The sequence below is a fragment of the Parasteatoda tepidariorum genome, chromosome X2 (genome assembly GCF_043381705.1).
Source record: "Parasteatoda tepidariorum isolate YZ-2023 chromosome X2, CAS_Ptep_4.0, whole genome shotgun sequence".
NCBI lineage: Eukaryota > Metazoa > Arthropoda > Arachnida > Araneae > Theridiidae > Parasteatoda > Parasteatoda tepidariorum.
In genome coordinates this window covers 42,830,414-42,841,894 of record NC_092215.1, presented here as the reverse complement: position 1 = coordinate 42,841,894, position 11,481 = coordinate 42,830,414, and the positions used below count along the sequence as shown (strand labels likewise).

The window sequence follows — 11,481 nt, the reverse complement described above, 5'->3', positions numbered from 1 at the left end:
CCTGACCAAACTATTAGGACCATGATTCCCAGATTGTGGCTTCCCCCTATATTGTGGGGATCATAAATCCGAATCCGGTTGGAAAAAAAGCGGAATGTTTATTCAGAGAAAGTATGATTTTGTGTCTCAATTCTTAATTCAAAATATGGTACGTACTAATTAATCAGTATATTTGAGGTCTTCTTATTAATTTTTCGCATTGTACTTTCCCTTTATGTTTTAAAGTCATTTTTTGCTTGGCACAACATGCCCTTTGTAAGAGCTTATGCCATAAAAGCTACATTCAGGTGGGTAAATGATTGCATACAAGGGCATAAAACCCGTAATTACAATAAACAGATACGATTAAAAATATCAATATTTTCAAGAGACGGGAGAAAAACTTTAGAGTTCTTTAAAAGGAATTAGGAGTTTCTACAAAGAAAGTGAGATCACAGCATTTGCTTTTAATTTAATGCAGTAGAGGAAAATACAATACACAATTTAGCTGAACTTTTTAGATTTCTTTATTTATTCCTTTATTTACTTTTTATTATTCTTTTATGCATTATAAAAAAATCTTTTGGTTATCTATAATCTTAATTCGCCAGCATGCTGACACAGTTTTATATTGTAATTTTAAACTCCATCATGTTTGATTTTTTTTATTACCATCAATAGTTTTAAATTTGCTGTAAAAAACATAATTAAGCTATTTTTAATCCCCTTGTTTTAGCCTTGTGTACCACATTTCATGTATTTTAAATTAAGAGTTTGTTTTGCTTGAAATAAATTACTCGGTAATCTCTTAAAACTATTGTCATTTTGCATTTACTAAGTTAAACTGGTAGTGGCACTAGAGCAAACCTACATTCGACAAGTTGCTTCTTTCGGGGGATTCCTCAAGGAATTCTCTTCTCGCTTAAAAATACTGTCTAAAAACCTTATTTGTACATTTTTTATTTGTATTCTTTTTCCCATTGATTATTTCATCCGTTTCATATTTTATCTGTTTCAATTAGTTAATAGAAAAAATTCATGAAACTTTACATTCTGATCTGTTTTTAATTAATGATGATGAACTGAAAATGTCCAGTAGTATAATCTATTGAAAAAATACCAAAACTGGAGATATTTCTACCCGTAAATTAAATCGAAAGTGTTGCGAACGGTGTATGTCTGGTTGTCAAGAATTATAGCCTGTAATCAGAAACGTCTTTGAAAAAGAAAATACTTTTAGTTCATTTTTCTAAAAGAGAGTTCAGCACTGAATCGATTCCTACAGCTTTTTGGTGCATTATGTTTGGACCGTACGCCAATGTCATTAAACTCTAGTCAATTCAATTCCATAGCCTTTGCATTGATTTTTCAGTTTAAATGAAATTATATTTAATTCACTTGCTTTAAAAAATTAGATTTTATTACAACTAGTGAGTATGGATCTTGTGCCTTGCGCATTCCAATTTCTCCAATTTAAGTTTATATTTTTGTCTCTTAAATTTTTAATAAGCTTATTTAGATTTACCGTTCTTAAATTTAAAGCGATTCCTAGGCCTTTGTACCCCGTGCAGAGTACTAAACTAATTACTATACATATTTAATCAAAAAACATTTTAGAATTATGCAAGTTATGCCTGAAATATCTTATGAACCAAATTTCAATAGGTAAAACTTTTATTATTCATTTTCAAAAAACGAAAAACTGCGAAAAATTATTTCTAATTATCACCAAGCAACGGAATAGATATATATATTATCCTAAATATAGTCTACCACATGAATATCGTCTTTGTTTATGAAGGTTTTATGCAATCTAAAATTCATTCTATATTCTTGGTTCATTAAAATGGAGTTCATTCAACTCCTGAAATGCTGAAACGTATGAAGTACGAATAAATGAAATTCTCCACTTATAAACTCAACTTCTATTCATCTGCTTCAGAATAGCCTTTTGTTAGAAACCTTTTCCCTTCGTTGTAATTATTTCGTAGAAATGAGTTTACCTTAACATATGTTGTTGAAGTTCATAGTATTGTGTTAAAATTCTATTACAAAGCATAATTACATGAAACATAACCCCGTTGCTTAAATTGTATTATCTCGTAATTGACAGATTCAACGGTTTTATCCTACACATTGTTATTTATTATCAAAAAATCAAATCATGTATAAAAACGCATTATACAGATATATGAGTTTAAGGTATGCCTGAAATACAGGGTGTTCCAAAATCCTCTTTACAACTTCAAAAATTCATAACTTCGAAAATAAACAAGATATTTATATTCTGCCTTTTGCATGTATTACTGCAACTAATAAAGTCTTGTTTAGTACACTTCAACATGCGCACCATTGGTGGCCCTATGCACTTCCAGTCTGTAATCAATTTCAAGCCAGGTGATGTAAAGATAATTTTGGAACACCCTGTATATTACATAATTTCATAAATAGAAATAAATTCGTATTCATTAAAGCCTGCACAAAATTATTTCTCATTGTCCCTTCACTGTGGCAACGCCAAATAACACAATTATGCTGACCAACTTGAGCAGCTATTTAGGAAAATTTTCGTCATTGGTAGAGCAGCACTTATGTTTTAAAGTATGAATCTTGATTTTTAAAATTTAAAGAAAAACATTTTACAAAGCACGAAAAACCAACAATTCAGTTATGTGTGTGTTAAGTCTATTAGTTTTTCAGTTATGCTTCTAAGTGGTAGTAAATTAGCTAATTAGCTTAAAATTAATCTTCTGACACTAATTATTTATTACTTCACTACCACTTAAGATAATCTTTCCCAGTGACCGTACCCCCTCAGGGGGTTTACCTTCTTTAGGCAAACACAGGTAGTCATACCCCTGGGTACCCAAGTGTTTAGTCCTCCCTTCGTTTTTCTCTCCTCTTTACTCCTACTTTCTCTTCCTCCTTATCGTGGTTGCCAAATTTACTAGTGAGGGATTTTCGTCTGTTCACTTACCACCCTGTTGTATCGGACCCTGATGATAAGAGACCATCTACTTGTTAGCCTTGCAAGGAGACCCGTGTCTCTGGAAAAGGGGATCCTGGTAGTTGAAGACTGTCCTGGTACACTAACACACGGCTTTGGTTCGTGCTTCAGAGGAGCATATTGTCCTGTGTGCATCAGTCAGCTGGTCATGAACGTCATCTGTTGGCTGAGATCAAGCCCGGAGTTACTTACTGTACGCCTCATTAAGGGGAAAGGCTGCTTCAGGGATCACTCGCAAGAGTATAGGTATTGGTCATCATCGGTGTTTATCATTGGTCATCAGTAGCAGATTGGTAGCAGCACCAGCTTGTTATTCGCATCTCTTAGTAAGATTCCGTGGCGGGTGGTGCCGCTCATAGTGGTTTTATTTTCTATGGCTGAAAAAAGTACGGTGTTGTGTCCCGCACACCAATGCAAAAACAGCGGAACATCCCTTGTAATTACGCTCATTATTTTTTTTATTATTAAACTAACAAACCCAAGCGTACCAAATACTTCTTTAACCAATATTTCTCCATTTATGATACCTAAGGCTCTTCTTTCCGTTCTGGGAGAAATAGTCTCGATAAAAAAGCTGCGTTTAGGTGACTTCTTAGTTGAAGTCTCCTCTATAAATCAGGCTACTGTTTTATTAACATGCACCATCATCTGATCATTCAATATAACTGCCACAACTCATAGATCACTAAATACCTCTAGCGGTATCATATCGCTCATGGGTTGCAATAGCGGCACAACTCAAAAAATCATGTTTTGAGATAAGTGGCTTTAAAAATGCATAAGAATGCCTTAGTTTGCTTAAACGAAGATTACCTTCAAGTTGAATTAGGAGTTGTGCTAGTATTGCTGCTGAAAAGAATGCTTATTTTCATATTTACGCCTGTTCTTAGTCCAAAACGCGTGATTTTTGGGTTGTGCCACTATTGCAGCCCATGAGCGATATCAGAAACAAAATTTATAAATGATACTATAAAGCCATCAAAGTCAAAATATTACACCTGTCTGAAGGATTAAGATTCTCAGGGATGGTAAACTCATCCTAACGAAGCACCTTATCCTCACTTTTATGTCATTTACACTACCATCTGAAGTTAAAAGGGCTTGGATGAACTGCCCGGTTTGACCTTATGTCCCAAACCTTTTGTGTTTCTATCAATACCAAAAATTTGGGCATTCGAAAACATGTTGCCGGGGTCTACCAATGTGTACCCATTGCTCATGTATTGACCATGAAGACACTTTCTACAAGCTGCCCCCTCTTTGTATTAATTGCAAGGTAGCTTACACCAAAAATTGTCCAAATTGGTCTCAAGGGAAGGAAATTCAATCTATCAAAATCTTGCAAAATCTTACATTCAATGAGTAGTCTCCGTCCGTTAAACCCCGTCCGGGCGAGTGGTATTCTGCTGCTATAAAAACTTTATGTTCTACACAACAGATTCTTCAGTGGCGTTAGCAGAATTTTTTCAAGGGGGGGGGGTCATAATTTTCAGAAATTACTAAAAGAAATTCGAGTATGTAATAAACCACTATTATTTCCCTAATTTAGACAGCTAGACAATTTTTACTTTTTATTTAGATAACATTGTTTAGTTAAATTTTGTTTTTATTTTTTAAGTTTAAGAATATAATTTTTTTTATAATAAGAGGTAAAATATTTTATTTTTATTAAAAAGTAGGAATAAATCAAGTCAGAAAAAACTACTCATACTGTAACAGCTACCTAAATAATAACCGTATAAATGTGAATATTCCATAGAAAACCAATGAATTTAACCAAAAAATAACTTACAAACAAATAGGGAATTAAACTAGTATACAAACAAGCTAAAAATTTATTGATTTATACAGTAATATCCAAACGACGGGGGTTTTTTTGCAAGTTCGTTTAAAATGTCTTCTACAGCTGGGGTAAATTTTCTCTGAATGCTTAAGAGCGCCAATCCATTCATTCTATTATTTCCCGTTGAGTTGCGTAAATAAGTCTTCAAACGGCGTAAAGTCGAAAAGGATCTTTCGTTTGCACTCGTTGAAACAGGTAGAACGACCAATCTTTCTAGGAGTTTGAAAATGTTTGGTGTTATATCTTTATTGCACATTCCAAGAGCATCCGCCGAAGTTTTTGGAACACTACCTCCGTCTTCACTAATCCTTTTTAATCTTTTATACCAGAGTTTTAGTTCAGACTTAAGGCTTTCTTTACAGGTATCCAAATCTCCAGCGTAAAATTCCACTAATGCTTCAAAAGCCTTTATGTTTGAAGGTTGGCAAATGAAAGGATCGGCAGGTAGAAGACACTGAAATCCTTTCAAAATATCACGATGCGATACAAATCTTAAGTTTAATTGTGTTATAAAATTTTCTATAAATGGAATAAAAACACTAACTCTGAAATATGTTTCCGGTGTCGATGAGGGAAAATTATCGCGATTTTTCTGTCTTCCTGTTATTCTAGGGATTTGCATGGAAGTGGAAGATCCAATGCTTGTTAGCATAAGAGAAGAAGAGCTGAATATTTCAGAGAATGTTTCAGTGGCATTTTCACGCATTAATTTTAGATCTTTAATGACATCTTCTGCAAGACTCACTGCCTCTATCAAATCTATGCTTGTTTTTTGTAGGTATCTACAGAGATGGATTGTTATGGTGAAAACTTTGTAAATGCACAAAAGAGATATTACGAACTGGCAATTAGATACTGTGCACAGTAAAGAATTAGCCTGGGTAGCTGATTCCTTATCCTTCCATTCTGATATTTTTTGTAGTGTTTCGGCGATAGGCTCGAAAAGTTCCACCACAGCGGTTACTGAGTCGTATCTTTCCATCCAACGGGTTGCACATAGCTGTTTAATTTTCTCCCTCTTAGAGCTGGTTTCCATCTCCTCTATTGCTGAAGATAGGACATACTGTCTTTTTGGCGTATTTAAAAAGTCGTATAATGTTTTAATTGTCCCTAAGCAATTTCTAATGCCAGTTATTTCGCATGCATTTGATACAGCCAAATTGAGGCTATGAGCAGAGCAATGTACATAGAGTGCTGATGGGACAATACTTCTTACGTGGGCTTGTACACCATTAATTTTTCCACTCATTGATGCAGCACCATCGTACCCCTGTCCACGTAACTTTTTTATATCAACTTTCATAGACTGTAATTGGTCTAATATTGTTGTTGCTATTGCTTTTCCGGTTAAGTCATGCACCGGAATGAATTGCAAAAACTGTTCGGTGATGTTAAAATTTTCTTTATCGACATATCGAACGCATAACGATAATTGCTCTATACCTGCAATATCAGTTGTTTCATCTGCAAGAATGGAAAAGCAAGTTGCATCATTAATCTTGCTGACTAGTTTTTGCAGGATTAAAATATTGCAAACCTCAATAACTTCGTTCTGAAATCGAGGGCTGGTATACTGAGCATTTTTTCTGCTTGACTCTAAAATGTTCTTAAGAGTCGAATCGTTCTTACTCCGGAAACGAAGCAATGCCCGAAAATTTCCGTCGTTCTCTTCACCTGGTTGTTCAGCAATTATTCCCGAATCCTTATGTCCTCTTAGAGCGAGACCTTGATTTCCACAAAATAGGATGGTTTCAATGATTGGAGTAATGTTTTTTCTATTTTCTAATTTTCTTCTGCTTGCTGCACTGTCAACTTGTTCATCCACAGGTTTCATCTTTCCAAATAAAATATCGTTTAATGTCCCAGCAGTTTCGATCGATTTTTTGTGATAAAGACATTTCTCGTGTTCAGAAAATCGCTCTACAGCATTTTTCCAGTTGTCAAATTTTACATTGCACAGTTGGCCTAAAGGTTGCTTTCCAGAACCGGCACCACTTGGGGCGAAAAGTACACAAAATTTGCAAAAAGCACCACCCTTAACCTCTGAATATGCAAGCCATTTCCAGCGATAAAGCCATTTGTACTGAAATTTCAATTTTCTTTTTCCTTTTTCAGGAAAAACAAATGCTGGATTGGGTTCCCAAACATTTTTAAGTATATCCAGTTTTTTATCCTCGCATGTATTATCTTCTGAAAAAAGTCCAATGTCATATGGGTGGGAAGTAACACTTTGAGGGCCGCTTTCACATTCATCAGATTCTGTTACGCTAGAAACGTTTTCTTCAACGGAAGTATCACATTTCTGTTCAACAGAAAAACTTACATTGGTACTAGATGCTGTCACCTCACTAATTTCAGGTCGTGATTTTTTCTCAAAGTAATTAAAAATTGTTAAATTCTTGCGTTTAGACATCCTAAAGATCCAAGAACAGCAAAAATATATACATATATATTGGCACAGAAATATCCACTAAGCTACGATCTCAAAGTTTCGAGCTGGAATGAATAACTTCAACGAGCACAGAGTCTCCAAAACAAAACAGATTTAGAAACAAGCTCCGAAGGACAAGCGGCAGAGATAACTCTTAGTCTGACTAACTAACTCCACTGTACTCCGTTCCCCCTTTCATATAAATTTTTTTACCGCATCTACAAAATTCTCGAATTGTCTCAAAGACGACAGAACGTCTAGGATTCCAGACCTCGCGAATGCCAGCCAATCTCGAAAACTATCGCGACTGGCAGGACAGAAAGGAACCAGCGATCGGGGCGCCCCCGTAACAGTATCACGTGAATTTGATTTCAAAAGTACAGCCCTATTATAGTAAATGTTTTTTCAGTATTCTGAGAAATACCGTGAGAAAAAAATGTAGGCATAAGGCAAATAAAAATATACAGTCGTAAAAAATAATAGCCAGCATAATTTCTACTCAAATTTTTGTTTCTGTCTGTATTATTTTGTAAATTCACTTTATCTGAGCTCAAGGGGGTGTTTAAACCCCTAACCCCCCTTGCGTACGACCCTGAGATTCTTGACCATCGGCAGCATTATCTCAACACGAGAGCAAGCAAACTTCTAAAACACCGAAGTTTAATTTTATGGCTCCATCGACAACACATAGGACAACATCACAACCTCTCACCAAATCTTCTGAAACTGAAAAAATCTAGAAACTCTCGTCCCTTTTTTCTACCTCCCATTTTTCTCTTTCTTGCTTGCGACGGTCCTGCTTGTGACTTTCCGACTTTCCCTTAACAATTATATTGATCTAGTGAAGCGAACATTATTTCCTTTATTTTAAAACTCTGGTATCATTTACACAGATTGTGGAATTTCAGAGTTCTGATTACTTCTTATTACTATTTTGTTGCGTTTCCGTGGATGCCGCATTTATTTGTAGGGGCTTTTCATCTTGATTCGGTGTTGTATCATCCCCTATTGCAGAAACCACCCCCTTGTTCACAGTGCGTAGAGCCGTGTTTCTGAAAAAAGGGGACCTGGTAGTTAAGGGTACCTCAACACACCGCTTTGGCCCGTGTTTAAGGTAAACAGAAGGTGCATATTTGCATCTATACATCAACCGGCTAGTTGCGAACGTTATCTGTTGGCTAGGATCAAACTCGGGGTCACTTTCTGGGCATCTCTTTTAGACTGGAGGATGCTTCAGGGGTGACTTTCGGGCGTATCGCTATTGGTCAGCAACGGTATTTAAAGAGCAGATTCCTATCTCTTACTTGCATTCCCTAAATTAGCCTCCGTGGTGGGTAGTGCCGCATGTAGTGGAAGTTGGTTTATTTTTGTATGACTTAAAATAATCAGGTGTTCCGCAAACCAAATCAAAAGAAGAAAAAACCTTTCACCTAACTTTTCTTATTGTTCAATTTACAGCTAAAACCAAATTCCTAATAATAAGTTCAACGGAAACTAGCACCAGTATCTACATTTCGCATACAAAAATCTCCTATATTTGATACTAAGAACGTCCAGCAACTACTCTCTGGAGACCGGTTCAGGAAAAAAAAATCTAAAAAACGAGACTTGCTGTAGCTGTAGTGAAACAGGAAAAATACACTCAGAATCACAAATTTTCGCTCTAGATGGAAACAAGAAAAACAAATAATAAATTAGTTTCTGTGTGGAAAACTTTCAAAAAGGTTTCTCGAGTTATTGCTCGGAAATCGAGTAAACAGAAACTTACAATTGAAAACATCTAAACTCCGTGATTTGACTGCAAAGTCTTGGAATAAATTTTTATTTAAAAATAATGATAAATAAAATAAAAGCATATAGTCCAACTGTTGCTTTTTTGAATAAAGAAGAGCAATTGTTTCATTTCATAGCAAATATGTTTTTTTAACTTTTATTTTACCAATAGATTATCGATATTTTATATTAAACAATGAAGGTAAGAATATATCACATTTATAATTGAATAAAGTTAATTTTATTATGTATTTTTTTTAAATAAAATAATTATGTCGTGAATTAATAATATTTGTCACGTTTTTTTTTTTTATTCTTACTTACGGCAGTGGGTAATTTATTCTGCAACTTCGTAATAAATATTCAGAATTTTAGAAAATTGTAGGTTAGCAGTTATGATATGTGCATTAATAAAACTTTATAATTAGTTGTTGGAAAAAATTTTATAGTAGTGCTTAAGTGTTGTGAAAACAGTTAGATATATTTAAAATTTGGTTACTTTTAATTTTTCATTTTATCGGAAGCAATTTTATTTTACATTGTAGTTATACATCAACTCTATGTTATGAGTATATTTATGCTACAAGCATTGTATGTATTATCATTGCATTTATACTTGAAATGTAGCCTAAGAACATCATGGTAAAAGCAAAAAATTTAAATCAATGTATCAAAGAATCTTCTTTAAAATTTCGTCTGTAAGATCCTGCATACTCTTTGCGGAAGCAAGTTTTTAAAATACATAATATCGTTTTTTTATGGCTAATTCAGCAATACCAGAAACTGTTCTGTCCACTGCTCATTTTTTTCTTTCTTTTTTTTTTTTTTTTTTTTTTTTTTTTTTTTTTTTTTTTTTTTGCATTTTCCTTTTTGAAAAAGCTCTGTTTAAAATGTTTACGTATAACACACAGTTTTCGAAATGCAAGTTAGATTTCCCTATATACAAAAACTTTAATTACGTAAACAAAACTTGAATAATAAATAAAATAAAAGGTATTTCAAAGTGAATTATTAGTTTCTTTCTTTTAGTAAAAAATTAGCATATTGGCTGGTGAATATTAATACAATAATGAATCCATTTCACGTTTTTAAGACTAGTAATTTTTTGAAAGTCCTAAACGGAATATTTTTTTAGGAAATAAATTTATGGGTTTAAAACACGAAATTTTTTTTTTTTTCATTTTTCATAAAAACCCTTACTTATGGCTCCACTGAGATGAATATAATTTAAAATTCATTAATTTGTTTAAAAAATGGGGTTGAAAGGCATAAACGAATGAATGCTTCTGAAATATATTTGAAAAACTCCTCGTGAATTTACATTGTTTTATTCGGAAACTTTAAAGTTGAGAATTCTTCGCCATAAATTCAGTCACTCGTAACCAAAAATACTTTTTTTTATTCAAGTATTGTGACTAAGATTTATTTCCTATGCTTTCAGTTTTTTAGTTTTATTCCAAAGTATATGAAAACTGACTTTGAGAGTAAGATCTTTACACTGACCCATTTTTCAGAGAATATTGAATAAGGATGAGTAATCAGTTTACTGAATTTCCGTTTTGTTTCAAAAACTAACTTGTTAAAATATTTATGTCCATGTAATTTAATTTTTTCAAATGTTTTCATTGCTTTTTTTTCAATTAAATTAAGCAACAGTTGTGTTTAACTTTATTCTTCTAAAGACGAATCTGGGATATCCAAAGATGAATGCACAAAGTCTTAAAAAAAAAAGGAAAAAAAGGAAACCATGACTCTCCAAACTGTTTTTAAGGGATGAGCAGAACGTTGTGAACTAATTTTATTAACTATTTCAAACAGATAAAATAGATATATCCATTAAAAAAAAGTGAATGAAATTTGTAGTTATAATAAAAATCTTGCTGACTCTTTTTATTTAGTTTCTGAATCTATATTTACTTATCCCCGTTGTTGACAAATTGAAAATCCGGTTTTTATTTATTTTTAAGATTTAGGGTAACATATATATTTGAATCGAGTGCAATAAAAAACTATTTCTTAAGAAAAAGTCGAAATAAGCATATTCCGCCTCAGTTTTTAATAGACACTTTACAAAATGAAAACCATTCAAAAGGCTATACACATAAATATTGTGTAACACATATTTTACTCTAGAATAATAAACGTTTCCAAAATTATTCGGATCATCCTCACTGAATCATTCGTTTTGAATTTATACTGTTTAAACTATAAATTATTCACAAAGCTTTAAGTACTCAGACAGTTATTTGCCAGTTAAAATATTTATGAAAAATTGTTGAACTAAAGGCTAATCATACTGCACAAAATTTATGAAACAGAACCACTCTATTAAAGTAGGCTATTCGCTGGAGAGTTAAATCATTGAAATGGTTTTCCACAACATTTATTGATCTTTCTGCAACATGACGCGAACAAATTATCATTAAAAGATCATTTCGCTGAGTGTTT

General features: G+C 33.3%; 1 protein-coding gene across 1 annotated transcript; it reads right to left on the bottom strand.

The window, feature by feature from the left end:
• Nucleotides 1-4,821: 4,821 nt before the first annotated feature.
• On the bottom strand, nt 4,822-10,540 carry LOC122270355 (zinc finger MYM-type protein 1-like). Its single transcript, XM_071188038.1, has 2 exons — nt 10,511-10,540; nt 4,822-7,131 (listed from the first exon to the last, which is right to left on the bottom strand). The coding sequence occupies exons 1-2, from the start codon at nt 10,538-10,540 to the stop codon at nt 4,822-4,824; spliced, it is 2,340 nt and encodes a 779-aa protein (XP_071044139.1).
• Nucleotides 10,541-11,481: the final 941 nt, after the last annotated feature.

Coding starts and splice junctions, on each gene's coding strand:
- LOC122270355 (XM_071188038.1), bottom strand. CDS start 10,540: ATGGGTCAGTGTAAAGATCTTACTCTCAAA. Junction 7,132..10,510: donor GTAAAGATCTTACTCTCAAA/GTCAGTTTTCAT, acceptor TCTGTTGAACAG/AAATGTGATACTTCCGTTGA.